This window comes from Manacus candei, unplaced genomic scaffold, assembly GCF_025592945.1.
Source record: "Manacus candei isolate 608988 ecotype Guabito, Panama unplaced genomic scaffold, ASM2559294v1 h1tg000139l, whole genome shotgun sequence".
Classification (NCBI taxonomy): Eukaryota; Metazoa; Chordata; class Aves; order Passeriformes; family Pipridae; genus Manacus; species Manacus candei.
Window position 1 is genome coordinate 613,527 of NW_026138187.1, and position 22,832 is coordinate 636,358.

The 22,832-nt window shown below is 51.0% G+C and overlaps 1 protein-coding gene across 2 annotated transcripts in view; it reads left to right on the plus strand.

Annotated features, from left to right (window-relative positions):
* The window catches only part of LGR6 (leucine rich repeat containing G protein-coupled receptor 6), a 133,814-nt gene that overhangs the window by 42,663 nt on the left and 68,319 nt on the right, over positions 1–22,832 (plus strand). Inside the window, exons 1-3 of one of the 2 annotated variants that reach the window (XM_051771657.1) lie at positions 1,998–2,072; positions 2,535–2,606; positions 13,574–13,645. In XM_051771657.1, the coding sequence (XP_051627617.1) occupies positions 2,545–2,606; positions 13,574–13,645 (134 nt within the window). In that variant the 5' untranslated portion in view covers positions 1,998–2,072; positions 2,535–2,544. Of the gene's footprint in view, positions 1–1,997; positions 2,073–2,534; positions 2,607–13,573; positions 13,646–22,832 lie in introns of those variants that run through there. The other variant, XM_051771656.1, reaches the window with a different exon arrangement.

Genomic DNA, 22,832 nt, shown 5'->3' on the forward strand with positions numbered 1-22,832 from the left:
TCTACATTTTGGAAGATTTCTTCAGAAACCAGTGGGTTTTGTTCCTTTTAGATATGGATCAAGGGGGAGGAAAGAAGTGTTCAAGGCCAAGTTAGACAGGGCTTGAAGCAACCTGGCCTAGTGGAAGGTGTCCCTGCCTGGGGGATTGGAACGAGATGAGCTTTAAGTTCCCTTCCAGCCCAAACCATTCTGTGATTCTATGATTCAAAATCATGTTTGACCTCTCATTGTCCTCAGCCACACACTGGGACTGATGCTGAGGGTCTGCACATCCCTGCAGCCCACCCCCCACCCCGGGGTGCAGTGCAGGCACTGTCCCCATCATGCCTGGAGGAGGGCTGGGCACCTAAAAGGCAGATCCACGAGGTCTGAAAAGTATCTCCTGCAGCGAGCAAGGAGTATTCCATACACTGCCAGCAGAAGGCAACTTAAGGAGTAAGCCCTGCAGTTTCAAGGAGATCTTGGATGTTTCAGATCTGTATTTTCTTTCACAGTCTTTCATTTTACACTATTTTTTGTTATTTTCGCATTGTTCCACAATGTCAAAACATCAGACTGATTCATTACAACACAAACAGGAGACACTTTGATGTAGGAAAAAAAGATGTTTTAATGAGTGCTAAGTAGCAACTGCCCTTAGGGGGTTTAGAAATAAAAATAGAAGCATCACAAAATAATATTTTAACTCTTGTATCCCGGGATCATCCAAATATAGAATGCAGAGTTGCACACAAAACAGTGCAGGCAGTAACTTCATTTTTTTTATTCATTCTGAAGACAGAATTTTGAATTCTCATAGGTTTTTGGTGAGTTTTTCACCACTTCTTTGGAGAGGAGAAAGTTTCCCTGGAGCATTTTCAAATAGGGCTCATGAAGGTGTGTGGTTTTGTCACAGGACAGCTCCCCAGAGAAAATTTAAGGGCGGGCTTCTGACCCTCCCGAGGTGTCAGCTGCCTCCACCAGTGCCAAATAGAGCTGGTCAAAACATGGTGGGTTTGTTTACTGGGGGTGGTGTATGGAAAACTATGAAAAATGCAGAAGATTCTGTAACCCCCAGGTGTTGTGCTCTTTGCTAACAGAATTCAGGCATTGTTTCACTGAAGACTACGAAGGCATTTCAATAAATTTTTCAATAAACCCATTTTCCAGTGAAGCGATTTCCTGCCCTCTGGAGCCTGGGATGCTCCAGAGCATTTGATATGTGACCTGCAGGGATCTCAGGTGTTCTGAGCAGATGGAGCCGTCTTGGAGAGGTCCATCTTGTGTGACTGGATTCTCCTGAGGGACTTTTCTCCTTCATGCTTCAGTCCTTGTCCTTGGCACAAGCCTCCTTCCTCCATGCCTTTGTCCAATGCCAAGAGAGATTCCCAGTGACACTGGGGAGAGAGGGAACATCCTTGCTCAGGCTCACAAGTCTGTGAGATTTACACAAGGGAAAAGTGAATTTTTCTGTTGTTCCTGCTTTTTGTCCCATTACACCTGCCTGCCTCTGCTGTTTGGTCTCAGCAGTCCAAAGAGCCAAACTGTGCCCTGTCCAACGACCAAAAATAGCCCCTTCTGCCCTCACACAAGACTACCCAGAACCCCAGAAGACACTGACCACGATTGCTTTGCTTGGTAGGGGACATGGCCCATCTGTTCCCACTGGTTTTAACAATGCCAGCTTTTAATTCGGCCTCGTCTTCCCTCATAATTGTAAAGACCAATGCTCCCTGGCTCACCTGGACACACCTTGGTCTAGCTTTGGGTGAGCAGCGTGGGTTTCTTCATGTGCAGCTGCTCATGAGGGCAGGGTTGCAGCTATCAGGTGTGAGAGCTCATGAACAGCTTTGGAGCCCAGAAACATCCTTTTTTTTGCCAACTACCAGTTTGTGTATTGAACCACTTGCTCTAGACTTTGCTACTTTCCTATCCTGAGATGAGGGATGGCAAAGAGTGAGACAAGCACAATCAGCCAGATTCCCTCCCACCCCACTAAACTCAGTTTGTCACCCACAGAGCCAACCTCCACCCCGCATTCCTGGTGGTGGTCTCTAGTTTTTCCAGTGTAGAGCAGACCAGTCCGATGGGAGGTACTCCTTCTCTCATGGATTGCTCTCTCCTCAAAAGCAGCTGTCTGTACACACTCTGGAAGAGCTCCCTGTGGGGGCTGGAATGACCAGTTGTGACAGAGAGATGCTCTTGGGCCTAAGGACACATTGTCCTACTCCAGTGTCACGGGGCTTCCTGTTCACCCTCCAAAAACTGTGAGACAGCAATACTGCTTGTGCTGTTGGGAAATGTCCTAACTTGCTTCATAACTTGGAGAAGCTCAGACAGACCACCCTGAAGGAGCCAGCTCTCTCTGGCCACTCCTGGCCATCCCTCTGTACGGCAGAGCCTGGGCTGTGATCAGATGTTAATGTTGAAATCCTGTTTGCAGAGGCCTCCTGCCTTCCCTCTTTGCAGAGAGGGGACACAGAGCCTGGCACCAAGGTTTATTCTGTGCAAACCACTGTGTGTCTGATCAGACTTCTGTTTTTGTTCCCTGCCAGAGACCTGAGCATGAACAACATCAGCCGGCTGCAGCCCCGCACGCTCCGTCACCTGCGATTCCTGGAGGAGCTGTGAGTACTGCACGGGCACAGCGTGGGCAGGGTGGCAGGGGGGACGCTGGAGAGGATCCTGTAGCACTGGTCACAACCCCCAGGGATGGCACTGCAGCTACAGGCTGAGGTGGAAGGAGACTGCATGCTGGGACAGGGTTCATTTGCTGCTCTAGCTTTCGCTGAGGTCGTCACCTTCAGGTGGAGAGGATGCATGTACCAAAAGCCAAAATAAAAGAGGACCTAATCCTCTGTGAAAAAAATCAACACTGTACCCCAGGGCAGAGCCAGCAAACAGAGAGCTTCATTCACCCTCCTGCAGACAGGGTCCCCCTCACAGCCTCTGCAGCCCAGAGACACACCAGGCCCCGCGCACTTCGCAGTTCGGGTGGAAACAAGCCTGGACAATGGAAGTCAAAAAAATTTGCCCCAGAGGCTGAGGTGTCCCACCAGGCACCAATGTGCACTGCAGTCTGAGCAGGCACACTCAGACACAGCAGCAGTCTCAATCCCTGGGATCAGCATGTGGCTGTGTGTCAGTGAAGGAGTGGCCCCACTTCTGAAAGTGTGAAAATTAACCACCAGCACAAGAAACCACTGGAATCCTTTGCAAGCCCCAAAAAATGGGAGCCCGGGGGGCAGAATATTGAGGTTGGCCATTTCTGCATGAGTAAATTGCACCTGTATGGTCTTACTCCACTTGACCATGAGAAATACCTCCAGGTGTTATTCTCATGCTATTGTTACTTTCAACACAACAGCTTCTGTTGGGAAGCACAGTTTCTTCAAAACACTGTTATTGCATCTCATGATATACTAATACAAATGCTGCATTTGATGTGTGTTGCAAACTTATTGTGCATATAACAGTCACTACAGCTTAATCTGTCTAAATGAGACACTTTCACTTTACTGAACCAGATCTTGCCACCACCACTAGGCACAACATTGACATTTCAAAAATGGTAGTTTCTAAAATGTCAGAATCACAGACTGGTTTGGGTTGAAGGGACCTTAAAGCCCATCTCCTGCCACGGGCAGGGACACCTTCCACTAGCCCAGGTTGCTCCAAACCCTGTCCAACCTGGCCTTGGACATTCCAGGGATGGGGCAGCCACAGCTTCTCTGGGCAACCTGTGCCAGGGCCTCCCCACCCTCACAGGAAGAGTTTCTTCCTCATGTTTTTTACTTCAAGTAACTCATCATCACCTGTCTGTAGTTTACATTCATGAGAGTTGTAAGGACCCCAGCTACCCAAAAGCCCCTTCCCAGCTGCCATTTACAGGCTGAGCAGGAGACATTTTTGATCATCTTTTAGCTTTGGAGCCAGAGCTGCCCAAAGAAGGTGGATTTTCACCGCTTTGCATCCATCCTGCAGCCTCTCTCTTTTCATTTTGTCAACATCCATGTCAAGGTGTGGACACCCAACACCTTTACTGGGGGTAATGAAGCTTTTCACACACACAGACCAGCCTCTGCTGTGTACAATTAGCAGTTGTCTTGCTGCAAGCAACCGTGTCCTCATTACGTCATGTACAAACAGAGCAGTCTCAACCAGCAGTGAATAAATATTCATAGGCTCCAAAAGAGCCAGCTTCCCACAGCCAAAAATAACTATGAATGAAACAGGCAAAGGGGAAAAATTTAAACAGGAAAATCTGAAAAATAATTGGAAGTTGTTAGATAACATTTTACTAGAGGTTCAAAATGCCACAAGTCCTCCTCCTCCAGGAAGGAAAGGAATTTTGACTAGGGGAAAACATCATAGTTAGGGGAAAGAAATGCAAACTGCAGCATCATATATCTATGCATAGCAAAGTGCCTGCTTGAATTTGATAGCAGTAAGACAGTAATCCTATTTATGGAAATCAAGTAATTGATATGAAATCAAGCAAGGGAGGATTTTATATGCTACGAGTAATTAAAAGTGATTCTTTCAACAGCAGCTAGACAGGGACAGCATGTACAGTATTCATAGGGCTGTCATCGACCAGTAATGCCACTTGCCTGGCATTTCCCCTGCTCTTTTCATTTATATCTTTACCAAATTTTCATCCCAAAACATTACATCAGGACCTTGACATTCAGGCTGGGATCACCATCTGTGCCAGGACACGCATAAGAATCAAGCAAACAAATCCTGCCTGTTTAGACATCTCAAGGGAAGTTTGCTCAGGTTCCACAGCTCAGATCTCTGCTGGTTTCATCCACCCAGGACATATTGCCTTGAGTCTGCCAGGGTGACCTGTAGCACAGGAGACCAAGCCCTCTGTCTGCATCCCCGTGGCAGAACTGCCCATGCTGGGACATGCCAAGTGAGAGAAGAGCAGAAACCCCTGTTGAGCAGTGAGGGACAACCCAGGCATCCCAAATCCAAGTATCCCAGTGTTAGTATCTCCTGGGGAGAAGAAATACCTGCCTGCCTGCCCTCTGCCTGCCCCCTCTCCAGGCAGGGAAGTGCTGACAATGAAGAGGACTCTGCTGCAGCCCATCCTTGCTGCAAGTGCCTGTCTTCAGTTAGATGGAAGCCCTTCAGCAGGTTTCTCATCCCCAGGGATTTGGGGGGACTGTTATGGCCTTAGTCTGCCTTCTACACTCCCTTATGTTCCCTGTTACATCCTTGATAAACTGTGTGGATGGAGCAACTGAAGACAAAATTTGCAAAATTCAGTTTGAGGTGAGCCAAAACTGCTGTTCTGGGGCTTTGGTCAACCCCAAAAATTTCTTCTAACCTGATAGAAAGTACTTTCATCTTCAGGTTATTTCTTAACATCTCCTCTTTTACTTTTAGTCAAACCTGAAAAGAAAATGGTATTTCAAATGATATTTGCTTTATTGCAAAGATGCCTTAAAAAAGATGTTTGAACCTTCTGAAAAAAATCAGAGATTCCTCAGCAAAAAATATTTGGCAAATTCAACCCAGTCTTTCAAATCTCCTCTTCAAGGTCTCATAGGAACTCTCATATTTTAGGGACACTTTAACCTTGGTCTAATGCTTAGAAGCATCCCAGGAACTCCTGACACCCCTGGTCCTTGATCTATAACCCTTATTTTCTTCAACAGTTAGAGAAAGCCCAGGTTCCTCTGCCTCCTCCTCATGGTTCTCCCCTCCTACTCTCACCCAGCAGCTGTGGGAGGTGTCCCATGGCAGGGGGGGATGGGACTAGATGATCTTTAAGGTTCATTCCAACCCCTTAACCTTCTATGATTCTGTGATTCTACCTTCTCTCTAGTTAGATGTAGCCCCACTAGCCCAGGGTCCCTTGGAGGAGAGGTGGTGCTTCACACCCTTCATGATTGCTCCTCTTTCCATGCCTCTATTTTAGCCCCAGCTCAGGCTCCTCATGAAAGTGAAGTCCATGAAAGTCATTGATCAGCTGGACTCATGGCTGAGCTTGTGATGGAGCTGGAGTTCAACGAGGAACAGGAACAGTAACAGCTGCAAAAATGGGTGGATGAAGAACAGGTGTCCCATGGCCAACAAGGACAAATGTGCCTTGTTTCACAGCTGTGGAGCACTGCCAGTCCAGGTTGCTGGATCCACCTGAGCCCTGAGTGCATTAGTCCTCTGCACATACCCACGCCAGGGTGGGGGCATGCAAGTTAAAAACAAGAGCAAGGTGGCATGTGAGGATCCTGAGGACAGCAAAGCAATCACCCAAACCACACAATGTCACCCAGCCAGGCTGTCTCCCACAGGACATTGCTGCATGGGGTCATCCCCCCTCTGGACACCAAACATGTCCCCCAAGGGATCACAGAGGATGCCATGCTTAGGGCACAGATGAGGGTACTGGGACTGCTCCAGCTCAGACTGCTCACTCACTGTGTGGTCTGAGTAAAGTGATTTTCCCTGCCAGTGCCTCATCTGTCCAACAATGAGAGTGGGCCTCCCAGGAGTGCCAGGACTTGTTAGTCAGTCATTTTTACTGCGAGCTGCTCAGAAAGGTGCTGCAGATGCAATTAGCACTCATGCTCAGCTCAGATTCTCCAGTCTCAGCTGCCCTTGAAGAGACAGTGCAAGAGGGGTCCTCAGTTTCTGCCCATCAATGTGTGCTCTCCTCTGCCTCGCCAACCTCTAGCTCTGGAGAAAGGAGAGGCTGTGTGTGAGCAGGCACAGTCCCAGAGCAGGCACTCACTGGTCTTCCCCTCCAAAAAAAAACCTGCAGAGAGAGAGGTGTTCAGAATTGGGCCTCACACAGGCAGGGAGCAGCCCAGAGTTTAGTATGTCTCCTCTTTGTTTCTTTCTTTTTTTTCCTTCTTTTCTTTCTCTCCTTTTGGCAGCAGGAAGATTGTTTAAAGTTGCTAATAAATTCCAGTTAATGAAGCCTGAAAAGCCAGAGTTGGGAGCCAAGAGAAACAAGAGCAATCAGTACAGAAGGAATAGAAAGAGGATCTTGAAAGCTGGCCTGGGAATAATAACATGTTGAAATGTGTTTGCCGGCAAGAGCTTTGTTACCGCGCTTTGAATCCAAGCGCAAGCGCTCGGTGCCAAGAAGGGAAACTGCAGCCAAAGGCAGGTGTTCATTGCCATTCACCTCTTGCTTCGGGGCACAGCGGCAAGATCAGACCCCTTCCCAGCCACTGGCTCTTTCACCTGCCTCTTCTCGGGCCCCGGGGGCAGAGGGACTCACCATCACGGGGAGTGCCGTGCTCTGCAGCGGGGCAGCACAGCAGGCTCAGCACCCACCCGCTCAGGACCCACTCCGTGGCCTCCCCTCCCAGGCTGTTCACTTTCCCAGGCAGCTCTTGCAACTCAAGGGGCCAAAGGCCAAGAACCAGCATAAAAGCAAAACGAAATAAAATGCAGACATGTATGCTGGGAATGTGAACGCAGCGGTCCTTTTCTCCTCCCTTGCACCTGTGAGGGAACCCCCTTCTCGATCCTCTTCCCATGAGGGTGCCATCAGGGGTTAAAGAGTACCACCACTGTTCCAGCCTGGTGTTGGAGCACTGGCCACTCCCCCTGGTGTTGGAGCACTCCACCCACTCCAGCTCCCAGACATCTGGAACATCCACCTTTGTGGGGATTGTCCAGTGCAGGGTCTCACTCTGTGGCAACCTCATTCTTGTAGTGCTGGCTGTGGGGCATGACTCCTTCAGGAGCAACAGCTCTGCTGTGGAAGGGGGTGCTGGCATTTTTGGGCAATGCTTTCACATGTTGGCACCATGGTGAGAAGCAGTTCCTGGAGCAGTGCAGTAACATGTCTGCAGTAGGGTACTCCCAGGACAGCAGCTTTGGCAGGTTTCCATGACATAGCAGGCTACAGAGGTCTCTTGTGAAGACATAAACACTTGTAGGGCCATGACCTTACTTTGCCATGCTGAGATTTGGAGGCAGAATCACTGCTCCCTTGGTAGCCACCTTGCCTTGCACAGCCCTCCATTTCTAGGAAAGGAGCTGCAACTCCAAATTCTTGGATGCTGTGGTTCTCCCAGGATGCTTCTGGGGCTGAGAAGGTAGCAGGGTGCAACTTGTTAGCAAAAAGGAGACCAGCTGCTTCATCCAGGGCTTTCTGTCCTCCTGGTTGGCGCCTGTCCTAGAAAGAGGATGGTGCTGGTCTGTTGGTCATCAATTCAGTGGGTGAGCAAAAGCACAGAGAGAGTTAAAGGATAATTCCTCTGATGAAGCCTTCCAAAGGTCATCCTTGTGCAAGCTGACATGGTGTGGGGACAGACACTGGCTAAGGTGAAGGTGGGGACAGGAGAGAAGGGCTTCTGAGGGGTTGTCTATCATGAACATCAACAAACGAAGCCAAGTTATTGCAGAGGCCTAAATCAAATACAGAATGTTCTAAAAATTTAGAGATTTTTCAGTTCTATTTCTACTCCATTTAGACCTGGGAGAATGTTCAGCAACAGCTGGCATAGCTGGCCCCAATTTTCCTGAAAACTGCTTTCCATACAACTAACTCTGATCTGGAGTACCCCAAGTGGGACACCCAGAGCAGAGTCAGAAGTCAAAACTCCTCTGAAGTTTTGGAGGGAACAAACTGAAAACCTTTACAGTTTATAATATAAAGAGATGGGATTAAGGTGTTCAGTGTCCTGTATTGGGCTGTTCATTAGGTAGCTGTGTCTTATTAAATCTTACTTGGCAAATGAATCCAAATTGGCTTGCATATGAACATTCATGTGGGTTGAAAACTGGCTTGAGGACCGTAAACAAAAGAACAAATGCCATCAATCTATCGAGTTGGAACAGGCATGGGGGGGAGTTAGAAACAGGCACAGTCTCCTCCTCAGGGATGGAGTGAGGCAGCAAAGACCGTGCTAGAGGCACCTCCAGGTGATACCAGACTAGGACCAGCTGCAGATTCCTCTGTGGGAAGGAAGAGTCCAAGCCTGGCTCTTTTCTCAACTGTACCGTGTTTTCACTTGCACGACTCGATTGGCTTCATTCCTGCTTTGCACCAGCACGAGAACAAACTCAGGCATGACACGGGCCCGTGGTCCCCTGTGTGCCCAGGGGAAGGCACACGCTTGGCGTGATGACACTGTTTAGGCAGGAGCAGTGTCTGGGCACACTGCCTTGACAGCGGCAGTGCTTGGGAAAGCAGCCGGAGCAGGAGATCAAAGGGGGCGGCCAACACGCTCAATAAAGATCTGGCAAGGGGAAAATTCCACTGGGATATGGACACACATGTTTGTCCTGTCCTGCCAATGGGCAATGTTCCTGCCTCCTAATGTGAGTGATAAGAGCATCACCGTGCTGCCTGAGCACATGACATGAGCGATCATGCCCAACACACAGCCCTGGGGCGTGCCATGGAAGTTGTAGCATGACCAAGAAGCCCAAGATACAGGAGGGGGTGGGAGCCTGTGGTAACTGAACAGCAGCAACCATGAGGTGGTAAACCATGAGTTTGTTCCAACTTGGAGTGTATTGGGAATGCAGATCAAAGCCTGGAGGAATGTTCCGAGAAATCACGGGAGTGGTGGAAGAGAGGGGGGAGCAGAATCTAAAATCCACCATGAGCTTTCCGAAGCAAGCCAGCCCTATCCAGCTCCCACCCTCTCCCTCCACCTGCCCCTTCTTTCCCTCTTCCATCAGTCACTTTAAATCCAGAGCTTTCTCTTTCTCCCAACCCTATGTCACGGTGTAAACTTCAGGACAGCAGGGCATCCCACTGAATCAAGCTTGTCCTAAAAAGAGCAGTCCTGGAGCTGAGCTCACATACTGTGGACCAGATATTCACCCCTACGAGAGCAGCTTTTCTTCCTCTTGTGCATAGGCAAAGGCAGTACCACCTCTCAGTACTTCTCGGTGGGGTTATTTGCTTCAGTCTTCCCCACAGAAGGAGCAAATTAAGAGCTGTCTCAGTGGATGTCACACTGGCAGCATCACTTCAAATGTTATTGTTCCATTTTAAATAGAAAGGAAAGAACCATTTCTCTGCATTTCCTGTGGGATCTGAATTCTGGAGACACATTCAATGAGTGCCTGTCTGCCAGGCAGGGGGATTTCTGGAGAGTGTGAGTGAGAGGGACAGAAGGAACCAAGCACTAGGCAGACTGCCAATGACCATGAAGAGAGGAAGGGTCTCACACAGGGAGACTTTTGTGTCTTCAGTCTCTTACATGAACTGGCACAGGAGCTAATGGCAAGGAGCAAAGGATGGGTAGGAAGATGCTCCGAGAGCCAGAGCACCTCTGCTCTGGAGACAGGCTGAGGGAACTGCGGTTGTTTAATCTGGAGAAAAGAAGGCTCTAGGAAGACCTGAGAGCACCTTCATGTGCCTTAAGGGGCTCCAAGAGAGCTGGAGAGGGACTTTGGACAAGGACATGGAATGACAGGACAAGGGAGAATGGCTTTCTACTGCCAGAGGACAGGGTTAGATGAGACATTGGGAAGAAATTCTTCCCTGTGAGGGTGGGGAGGCCCTGGCACAGGTTGCCCAGAGAAACTGTGGCTGCCCCATCCCTGGATGTGTCCAAGGCCAGGTTGGGCAGGGCTTGGAGCAGCCTGGGATAGTGTAAGGTGTCCCTGCCCATGGCAAGGGGTGGAACAAGATGATCTCTAAGATCCCTTCCAACCAAAACCATTTTGTGATTCTGTCATCTCTTCCCAGTGGTCACACTTCCTGCTTGACAGGACACCCCAAAAGGCCTACCCATTCCTGATCTGCTCTTGGAGGGATGGGACAGCCATGCTACCTTGCCTGGAACAGCTGGGCACCACTCCTAGCATCATGCAGCATCTGGGAGGTCTAACAAACCTCCAAACTCCACACCTCCAGACCCTGTGTGTGTGTCCTGGCCGTGCACCCCTCTAGGAAAGCAAAACCTCAGCCTGTGTGCACAAACACAGACATGTCCCACCCCCCAGTACCTGCGTGCACACAAGAGAGCAGAGCCCATCTTAGACCCGAGTGACACTGTTGGTTGCCTTGGGAGGTGAATTGGGAGCAGTGGTTGTGATTGGTGCCTCCCTTTGTGCCTGCCCCTTCGCTGGGCATGGACCTCTACACCTTGGGAAAAGAAGTTGGGCTGCCTCAGCAGCAGGGACAGGTGTGGACAGAAGAGCCAGAGGCCAGGGGTGAGCCAGGGACAAGGCACAGTCTCAGTGTGGCAGGGCCAAGGACAGAAACAGCAGCAACAGGGAGGCCTTTTCTGGCGCTGGGGGATGTTTTGGGCCTCTAAACTCTCCCAAGACGGTGCCCAGTGAAACCAGGGCACCTACCACAGTTATTTTCCCCCTTATGTTCTGTGTTATCCTTGGTGCTGAGACACCATGAGCTGACTCTACATGTGTCCCACCAGCATCTGTGGCTCCCTGCTACCCCGTTCTGAGGCCACCAGCCCCAACCTCAGCTCCATCCAAGCTCCATACTCCTCTCCTGCTAATCCTGGTGGTCCCAGATCCTTTTAGGGACCCAGCAAACACTCAAACTCACCCAGGAAAGTGAACAGAAAGATGTGGAGCTGCCAGGAAACAAGCTGAGAGGCATATTTGAGTACATATAGGCTGCTGGCAGTGGAGGCTGGAGCAGCCAGGAGCTCCAGGGAGGTGAGGACAGACAGAGCCAGGTGGGATGGATGCAGGGAGCAGGCTGAGGATGCTGTGCAGGAGCACCTCTCCTCCAGTCAAGCACTCCAGCCTCCCGTACAACTCCCTCCCATGTGGAAATCAGCAATCAAAAGGAGCAATTACCCCAAATCACAGCCCCTAAGTGACAAATAGCCCAGCCTGCCAGGCAGCTCCTATGCTGCAAGAGGCAGGTTCCAACCTGCTCACACATTAAAGAGACGACCCTGTGCTGTTTATGGTGTTGAAGGCCTAATTATGGGAGCAATTTTCTCTAGATTCCCGAGGGGAGAGACAGAAAGGGAGAGCACTTGGGCACCCACAGAGAGGGAGAGCACCACCTGCTCTGCCATCAGTGAGTGTGGCTGCCCAGAACAGCCCCAGCCCTCCCCCTGACCTTTGCAGAGTCCTGGTTGCAATGCACTCTGCTTCCAGCCAGGATTACACTGCTCATCTTCCACACCTGTCTCCTTCCCAGACAAAATGCCTAAAAAGAAATGAGCTTTGTCAAAGTTCAGTGAAGGCCTTTGCCAGGGTCTGTGCCCAAACTCTTGGGCCTGCTTTGGACTTTCTGTGAAAGTGAGGATGAATGAGCCTGGTCACAAATGATGTTCACTATCTCTGTTTTGGAGCTGCAATATTCCACTCCAAGTCAAGTAGACAAGAAGTTTCTTATCGAAATATAGTAGTAATTTAGAGTCTTAATCAGGTTGTCAAACCTGTCTTTATGATTTCTGATGATGGGTACTGGGACTTGGTCCAGGTTTGTCCTCACAGGTGAAACAAGAGGAGAAGAAGAAGATTCTCCTCTCCTCTAGGTCAAGCCTAGACTCCAGAGTCTCTGCTCCTGACTCCACCACAGGCCCTCACCATGGTCCTGATGGTAAATAACAGTGATGCAGTTTCTAATACCAGTGGAAAATCCAAATACATTTTAATTTCCCAGCCTGCTCTGAGCCTTGCTGAAATTTGAGTGCTCTGATCAGGTGATGCTGTACCATGGCAAATCCCATGGGTTTCCTTGAATAAATTCTTTCAGTAAGTTCTGAATATTGTCCCCTGCTCTTTGCTCTATGTCCCAGATCAACCAATTTTCCATTGTGATGCTGCTCTTCATTTTGTCTTCCTCTCCCATCCCTTCGCCTTCATTCAGCCTTGGCTGTGTTGTTCCCAGGCTGTGTTGTCCCTATCCTCATCTTCCCTCCTACACTTTTCTCCAGCCATAACTCATCCAAGAACCACTTTAGACTTTTCTGTCCTGGTTTTGGAAAGCACACTCAGATAAGCTGGCTCTACTGTGGCACCTACAGCGTACTCCCCGTCTCCAGCCCCTTCCCTGTGTCCCCTCACAGCAGTGGTTCCAAACCCCAGGGTGTTGAAGGAGCTGGGCTTTAGCTGTGATCACACAGGTGAAAGCAGGGCTGGGAATGAGGGAGTGGAAGCAAATCAAATGGCATCAAGCTTTGATGCACAGGACAAAGGAGAACCTGCAGGATGCAGAAACAGGCCACATGCAGACAAAAGGGACAGATAAGGGGCCAGGATTAAGGACAGTGCTCCCTCTGCATGAACAGAAATAGCTCTCCCCTGCTCCTCTCTCTGCCAGGGCCTGGCATAGAGCAGGGTCTGTAGGCTGGTCAGTACCTGTGCTGTAATTTCAGTGAGTGGGGACCTCTGTGTGTATCCAGGGAATGGCTTTAGCCATGAGCTGTCTCTGGATGCCCAAAATTCTGGATTCAGGTCTAGCAGGAGCTATGATTTTCTTTGCCTGTTCCACAGGCCGTACGAGGGGATGACATGCAGAGGTTTGCCAAGCTCAGGATCATGGTTCAGCTTGCAGGTGCTGCAGCCTCCTCTGGAGGGGACAGAGGCAGGATGGACGAGCTGTTAGACCTCTGCAGACAAGGGATTGTCATTTGCAAGGGTGTTGACACATCACTGGCTTTTCTTTTCGCTGCAGACGCCTGTCTGGAAACCAGATCTCCAGGATCCCAGGGGAAGCTTTCTTTGGCCTTTACAACCTGAAGATTCTGTAAGTAGCTTACCCCCCTCTGCAGAGCCACCCCTGGCCCCCTGGCACTAGCCACACATGGGGACTTGCAGCCATGGCAAGGAAATGCAAAGCTACAAGGAGGTGTGGTGTCAGATGTTAAACCCACGCTGGTCAACACGCCCTTGGTGACTGGGGAGCTGTGTCCCACCCCGTGGGCGACCCATTCCCCTGCTTCCTGCAGCAAACCAATGAGCAGCCCCACCCAGGGCACAGCCCCTCGCTGTGTGATGTGCCCCAGGGGAACCTGCAGAGCTTCACATTTTGCATCAAACTCACCAAATGCCATATGGTGGTGCCCCCCAGGTGTGGTGTTCAGACCCCAAGCTGGCCCCCATCTGCTCTGCTGCTGTATTGAGACTGGGTTGGAGCATCCCAAAGGTCCAGATACCTGCACTCCCCCAGGCACTGGGGAAAGGGAGCAGCCTGTCCTTGCCACAAACCTCTGCATGGCCCAGGAGGCCTCTGCAAGGCTCTGGAGTGACCTGCCCCTGGGAAGGGTGGGATCTTTGGACAGTCTGACCTCAGCTGGAGCCTAGCTTGCCCACTGGGGTGATGGGGACAGCTGGAATGCAGGATCATTGCAGCCATTGGGCTTGGATCTGGTAGCCCTGCTTAATAAAGGTCATGGCAGGCAGGCCACCCACCCCTGCTGTCCAGTGGGGAAGGTCTAAGTGACAAAAGTCCTCTGGAAGCTTTGCAAACCATACTTAGATGAACTGGCTCTACTGTGGCACCTACAGTCATGGCTTCCAGCAGGCCAGGGTGTCTCACTGCTTGTGGAGTCACACTGCTTTTTGAATCCATATGACAGTCCCCCAGGGTCTGTTGAGGTGGGAGTCCCTTGCTCCCTTTCAGGAACCATCTTAAAAATCTGCAATAAACATTTTATCCCCAAGGGGATGTTTTGAACTCAGCCACAATGTGAAATTGTTGTAGCTGGTCCAGTTTATACAGAGCGAGCAGGTACAAACCTGCTCCCGGGATTAGAGAGTATAAGGCTGTTTACTACGTCTTCTGAAGATGTAAAATATGAATCCTGCCCTAAATCTCAGGGCTTAGAGATTTATCCATCCCCTGCATTAGGCAACAAATCAAAGGAACTGAGGAAAAACCGCAGCTCTCCCACCCAATTTCAACAAGAGGAACCTTCTACTCTGGGGACGCGGGAGCTTTTAAAGGCGCTTTTGATCAATCGCTGTTTGTGTCAGGCCCAGGGAGCTACTGAGGCAGCACCCAGAGCCATGCCTCCCTTCCGGGGCTGGCACAGCTCCCTGAGGGGCGCAGGAGGGAGAGGAGTGTGCACACTGACACCCTGCCTGCTCCACCACAGGGCAGCCCTGGGAGGGACACGTTCAGGAGGGACCCCAGTGGAAGGAGAGGCTTGAAGGACCAGGGCATTTCCATCTGGGAAATGGTTGCACTGGGAAGATTGCTCCAGGCTGTCTTGTGAGAGCTGAAGTTGGTGTCTTGCCTTGCTCTCGGCCAGGCTGTGCCCAGTGACACAGGGTGGCACGTGAGCTGTCACATCCCTCTGGCTGCAGGACTGCCTGAAACTAAACCACATGACTGTTTAGGACCATGGTTTAATGGTGGACCTGGCTGTGTTAGCTTCATGTTTGGACTCAATGATCTTAAAGGGCTTTTCCAATATTAATGATCCTGTGATTCTAGGAAATTTACTCTGACCCCTCAGTGTTTCCCATGGGGATATGCAGAGCACTAGCCCACCTACAAGCCCAAGGAAGGAAGGGTGGATGCTCACAGTACTAGCTCATTCAGGTGAAGGAGGTATCTGGAGAGGGGAATCTGAAGAGCCCATGAGGCAGGAAAGATCAAAGACATGCTGGGATGTCAGGTATTAAAACACAGGAACAGGGAGGAAAGTCCTGTCCCCTCACTTTTGACAGAGGCAAAGCATTGTGAGTTTGTGCTTAACTTAGGGAGGGCAAGTCGCCCTTCAGGCTTTTACATGGCACTTCCCTGGGGTGCTGGGCTCTGGCAGACAGCAAAGGCTACACAACAGGCTGCTGGGCTGGGACCCACCTGCACCAAGGCACCAGCTGTGATGCTTCTGCTCCTCTTGGTGCTGGGCAGGCTTTGGCCAGGCCACACTGTCCCACCCAGGACCTGCCCTGCAGAACACAGGGCAGCAGGAGCAGCCTGACAACAACGGGCAGAAGGATGAGGAAATGCCAAATCTTCACCTGTGGGGAACCTAGAATAGAAATTACGGGGGTGGTAGAAAAGCATGATTGGGATACTTGAGTCTAAAAGAGACAAGGCTCAGGAGACACCGTGGGAACATCAGGCACAGAGATGTGCAGGGGACTCACACATTGGGTCAGGGCAAGGCTGGGGATGGTTGAAATGGCTCCCCCCTGCCATACCCTCCTCCTGTATCTCCTGTGCACAGCTGGTCCCTGGGCAGCACTAGGGGCCCCAGGGGTCCTGGGGCACACCGGGGGCACTCCGAGCCTCTGGCACTCTGGCAGTCTCAGATCCCTGCCCCATCTGCTCCGAATTTTCCTCTGTCCTACCCCACTCACACTACCCTGCCATTCTCAAAAGAATTCCCCTATTTACCTTCCTGGAGGATCTTCTCCCCTCCTGCTTCACACACTCACAGGCCAAGTGCAGGGACCACTGAGCACCACGAGCTCCCAGAGCCTGTTCCTGCAGGGTTCACACTGCAAGGCCAGTGGGACCCCCCTGAGATGAGTGTCACCCACTCTGTGGGATGTGTGGCTGGTGTGAATGTGCCCTGGAAAGCCTCAGTGATGGATGACAGCCCAGAGCAATGGGAAGCCTCAACACACAAGGACCAACACGGCTTCTGGGGCTCCTGCATCCAGGTTTGTTTCTGCAGCCAGAATGTGCTGGGGAGATAACACACTGGGTCCTGCAGCCCAGTGAGAAGGATCAGGAGTCTGGTGATGAACTAAAGGAACAATGAGTCAACTGACTTAACCTGGAGGAGAGGTGAATGAGGATGAACACAAACTGTCAAGGACAAGCAACTGCTGCAATAAGGAACAGGATGCACATGTCCATATATGAAGACAGGAATAGGAAGTTTTGGAGCAGATGGCACCAGGGATATTCTGGACATATCGTGTCTGTAGATGTGGATGCTCTGTCACAGGTTGGCTGAGGTTTGAGAGGTGACAGGCATGGCTGTGGTTGGGAATGGCTGCCCCAAATAAAACCAGTTGAAACCTGTGTGGGTATTCAGGAACTGACTAACAGCAGGATCAGAGATCTTACCTCTGGTGACAGGGGTGTCCCCACAGGAGACAGGTGATAGCTGGGGCTGGAAACAATTTTCCCAATTTAATTTTAGTGTGCTAGAGCCTTAGAGCTAATTGTAGTCATGTGCAGGTCCACCAGTGAACTCCCACATGCAGCTTGGGCTGTCAAGGGGCCCAGAGCTTTCCCGGTCTTTCCAGAGAATTAGTTTATGTTTAGAAAAGAATGGGAAACACCCTGGGAATTCCTCCACAAACCTGCCTGTGCAGATGGTCCTCTCCCTGCCCTCGGAGTGAATCCCAGAGTTACTGGAAGCAGGACCAGATTCTTGGCTCTGCCTCCACCGGCTGCTTCACTGCACAAAAACCACCTGGAAAGTGGCCATGAAGATAGGCCTGTGCAGAAACCATGCAGGGGTACACCCAGGGAAGCAGGTGTGTGGAGACTTGGAAGAGAGCAAGTGAAGAGCCAGGCTGCCCCACTGCAACAAAACATTGTGATATGGGGCAATGTGCTGAGACCTTCGTGCGTGGAGCCTTGAACCAGCCCCCAGCCAAAGGCAAGGTGAGGTGGGGCCTCCTCATCTCCCCTCAGACAAGCGCAGACTGACGGGGGTGGATGCCCAGCAGCAGCAGCTGGTGCTCTGAGGTCTTCTCCATTGGCAGGTATATCCCTTTGCAAAGAGTCTTTGTGAGTGCACCTCTCTTGGGGGCTCTGCTCTGCAGCATGGACCACCAACACCTTCCCCATGGGGGCTGATGCTCCTCGGTCCATGCTCCAGTGCCAGGATCATCAGAACCACCTCCATAGGCTCTTGTGTTCCCTCTGCAGGCTCCTCCCCTTGCAAAACTAAGCCTTGGTCCATGCTCTCCCAGCCTTGGAGCTTTCCAGGGTGGCAGAATACCCTGCTTAATCAGAAGAATGTGATCGAAATGGCTCTCCCCGCCATGCCTTCCTCCTGTACCTGGAGAACTGAAAACTTCTCCATCCTTCCAGACCTCCTTATGAGCTGCCTGGATGCCCCTCACCTCTGAGTGATCTGGATGGCAGGAAGCTTGTCTGAGCTTGTGCTGCCATGGCTTCACACGACATCCCACCCTCACCAAGTGCTCCACTGCACAGCTGGCACTCAGACTTCCCTGGCTGAACATGCTGCAGCAACGGCAGCGCTTACTAGCCAAGAAGGAATCCCACAGCAAACTCCACAGGGAAAGACTCCAAGTACAACCACAACCTCACCCCAAAATGTGGAGGGCAAAATGCCTGGGTGCATCCTCTTGGCTGCAGAGCCTGTACCCGCAGCAGTCAGCTGGGGTGGCCCACCCTGCCACTCCGTTCTTCAGCAAGCCTCAACCAGCCTGTGTGAGCGTGCAGACCCCACACTGCCCTCACCTGCCTGCCCACACCTGCCTGCACAGCCCCTGGTGTGAGCACTGCCCAGCACTGCCCTGCACAAACATGTTGACCCAGCATGGCCTGAACCCTCTCCTACCCACACACTGCCCCGGCGCTTCCCATGGCTCGTCTCCATCAACAGGTAGGCTGGAAGGAGCCTGACAAGAGTGGCCTTCCTTGGCACATGCCACATCTCCTGACTGGATGGACCCTACCCAGTGGCCACCTCACCCAGTCCCTCCTCTTCTCCACCTGGACTGTAACTGCAGCACCTCCTGTGGCCCAGGACAGGTGCTGACTAGCCTGGCTTGTGAACACACATCAAAAAACATCACCAAAAAAGCCACACTGCCCCAGGATGGCGGGTTTGGAGATGGTTTGGGACACCAGGAATCTCCAGACAGACCCTACCTCTTGGACAACCCCAAGCCTTGTGCAGAGCAGAAATGGCTTTTTGACAAAAGGAATGGTGTGGCACATCCAAGAGATGCTTCCATTGGGAGGGAACAGGAACATGCAGAGGTTGGAATGTCTTTAATCCCTGTGCACGGGCTCCAGCCTCTAGCAATAACAGCCCTTTGACTGTGCTGGCTGAGTCACTTCAGCCTCCCAAGATGGGGACATTTTATGGTGCACAGGCCTGTACCTCTGAGGGCTGTATGTATGTTGAGACTCTCTTGTGCAAGGATCCTGGTGTGATGACCCAATCCCAGCATTCTTCTGGTCATTCAGGCATGATCTCTGCCAACAAACAATTCTCCTGCTTCTGAAAATGAAACCCAGCCTCTGAAAAGTTCTGATTTATTCTGGTTCCAGTCAGACTGCTGTGGGTAGCAGGTTGTGTGTCCACGTCTGCCGGTGTCTGCGAGCCCCAGTGTCTCCTAAACAGTGCCAACCAAGGTGACAGTGCTCCATCCACACTTGGTTTTGAGCACTTGCTGGCCTGAGCAGTCTTTGCTTGTCATGTTCATCAGTGTCCTCAGCTTGTCCAGAAGTTGGCTCATCAACCAGCATGGTCACAGAATCACAGAATGGTTTGTGTTAGAAGGGAACTCAAGCACCATCTCATTCCAACCCCCTGCCATGGGCAGGGACACCTTCTACTAGACTAGATGGCTCAGAGCCCCATCCAACACTTCCAGGGATGGGGAGTCCACAACCTCTGTGGGCAACCTGTGCCAGTGCCTCACACCCCCCCCCCGAATAAGTCCTGTAGGACTTTACTCATTGATGCAGCCGCTTGAAGACAGAAAATTGGACTCAGCAACTGCAAAATGGCACAAACCAGTGCAGGATTGCTCTATGTACACAAGATTTTAAGCTCTGACTTAAAGCTTTTCTCCAGGCTGCTATGAAGTAGCACCCTGCTATATAGGAAAGCAAATGAAGTCCAGGGGTTTTGTTTAAATTGAAGGCAGGAGCTGATGGAGGGGCAGGAATAGACAGATGATGGCAGATAAAGGCTGAGACCAGTGTGATCTGGGATCTCAGAGTTTCTGTGACCTTGTGGACTGAGGTCCAGGTTCACAGACCACATCTATGCCTCAGTCAGTCACCCTGCAGCAGTCCTGGGATCCATGCAGATCCCTCACCATCATCCATGCTCACAGCTCCCCCAGCTTCCTGTCCTTGGGGAGCATGAATGCAGAGAGGGGACAGGGCCTGCCCGAGGTTTTTAGGGACATGAAGTCAGCAGATGACTGGTTTGCAGAGTTGTTCCCTCTTTGCAATGCTGTTCACATAAGTCATGCAGTGACCCCTTAACACAGAATGTATTGGGCCATTCTTGGAGCTGGCCTGGAGCCCAGGACTCCTGGTGAGGGTACTCTTCTCAGTGAGCTACAGCATTGTCCTCCTTCATCCTCTACAAGAGCAGCATCCCAGAGGGAAAATGCCACCACTTAGACAGTAACCCTATCCCAGCAATTCAGATGCCCTGCTGTCCTCTGAACCTTTTTGCCATCCTCCTTCTGTAGCAGCCTGGTCACCTCAGTAGGGAGCAGCCCGAAGAATCAGATGCCTTGGAGAGAAGATGCTAGTGTATAGGGGTCTCCTTGACATCATCCCCCAGATTCTGGTATAATTACTCAAACTCTTGCCAAAATCATGATGTATGTTGTTGTTGAAAATGTCTTTTATGAAAAAAAAAAAATTATATGCAAGAAGGGTTTAATGTGATATGTAAGGATTGACTGCAGCAAGCAGGGCCTGACCAGGGCTTCCTTAATACCAGACTGTAAGAAAAGCCATCCTGAGACAGTGATAGGTGCAGCATGTCTTTTCCTGCTCAAACCTGAGCTCCCAGTGAGCAAAGATGGAGCTTTTCTGAGCTTGAGGCTGAATGAAGAACCTCTTGTTTAATACCAGGGTGGCCCTGTCCCTAGAAAATTATCTAACCCTGTTTGGAACTGTTTCTTGGCCTCTCTGTGTCATGCTCTGATGATGAGTTATTGGATTAATTATGTGTCGTGTGAAGAAGCATTGGTTCTTGTCCCAGTCCCAGCATCTGAAAACTTCTCTAGCTGTCCCACTGCTGTGAAAAACAGCACTGTCCAGCACTCCAGTGGTTTTAGAGGTCTCTGAAGCATCTTCCTTAAATATTGTTTGTCTGTGCCAAAATGGCTTCATTTTGGAACCAGTCCATGCTGATGGTGGTCTGGAAAGTCTCTCAGTCTGTTTTACTGGTTGGAGAAGGAACTTGTAATAAATGGTAGGCAGCAGGAGTGTGACAATGGGCTTTGCTTTAGTACTGACTCCAGATACTTCTAATGATTAACCCTGAACATTGAGCTCAGATTTCATAGAGCCACTGGGATCCAATGTCTGTCCCACCAAAACCCCAACAGCATTTTCTGAAGACCCACTCTGTATCCCTCTGTGTTCAGCTCTGCATCTTGATTGTTAAAAGACATGAATTATTATTCTACTTCACTGGGCTGCAGGACCCAGTGTGTTATCTCCCCAGCACACTCTGGCTGCAGAAACAAACCTGGATGCAGGAGCAGGAGCCCCAGAAGCCGTGTTGGTCCTTGTGTGTTGAGGCTTCCCATTGCTCTGGGCTGTCATCCATCACTGAGGCTTTCCAGGGCACATTCACACCAGCCACACATCCCACAGAGTGGGTGACACTCATCTCAGGGGGGTCCCACTGGCCTTGCAGTGTGAACCCTGCAGGAACAGGCTCTGGGAGCTCGTGGTGCTCAGTGGTCCCTGCACTTGGCCTGTGAGTGTGTGAAGCAGGAGGGGAGAAGATCCTCCAGGAAGGTAAATAGGGGAATTCTTTTGAGAATGGCAGGGTAGTGTGAGTGGGGTAGGACAGAGGAAAATTCGGAGCAGATGGGGCAGGGATCTGAGACTGCCAGAGTGCCAGAGGCTCGGAGTGCCCCCGGTGTGCCCCAGGACCCCTGGGGCCCCTAGTGCTGCCCAGGGACCAGCTGTGCACAGGAGATACAGGAGGAGGGTATGGCAGGGGGGAGCCATTTCAACCATCCCCAGCCTTGCCCTGACCCAATGTGTGAGTCCCCTGCACATCTCTGTGCCTGATGTTCCCACGGTGTCTCCTGAGCCTTGTCTCTTTTAGACTCAAGTATCCCAATCATGCTTTTCTACCACCCCCGTAACTTCTACTCTAGGTTCCCCACAGGTGAGGATTTGGCATTTCCTCATCCTTCTGCCCATTGTTGTCAGGCTGCTCCTGCTGCCCTGTGTTCTGCAGGGCAGGTCCTGGGTGGGACAGCGTGGCCTGGCCAAAGCCTGCCCAGCACCAAGAGGAGCAGAAGCATCACAGCTGGTGTCCTGCTCCTCACACCCCCTCTTAGCCACCCCCACAGAGTCTCTGCACACTCCCAAGAGCAAGTCTGTCCTGCCCTTGGTCTCCTGGGATCCCCACCAGCCCAGGCAGTGTCAGCAGTACTGTAAGCCAAGGCCCAGCTGTATTTGTGCAGCCTTTTATCCCTGTTCATCCATGGAGCCTTTCTCTCAGTCTCTCAGCAGGATTCTGTGTTTTCCAGCAGCTCTCCCACACTAACCTCTCTCTGCACCCCTCCTCATATGCACAGGTTGCCTTGGGCAGCCCTGTGTTGCCAGCAGTGGTACCAGCCTTCCCCTCCCAGACATCATCTGGGTCCTTGGTGGCAATGCTAGATATCATCTCCAGGTGACATGCTGCAGACCCTCAAACATGTTCTTCATTTCAAAGGGAACCATTTATTGAGTATGGCCTCTCTGCTGCCCTTTTGTACCAAATGTGTCTTCTCTCCTGTATTGAATGACAAAATATAGCATCTGACTAAAGTCATGGTAGGTGATATGTATTCTTTCCTTTCCATTCCCATGCTCTTTTACCCTGTATAGGAAATATAATGGATTGCTTTGGCAATCCAAAACTCACTTTTCACTAGCCCCTACTGACAGTTCCTGGTTTCCCTGCTCTTTCTTCTGTGTACATACAAATAATTTACTGGTTAGTCCCCATTTTCTTCAGAAGTTGAAGAGTTGTGTGGCCTATAGCTTTCCTTTTTTAAAG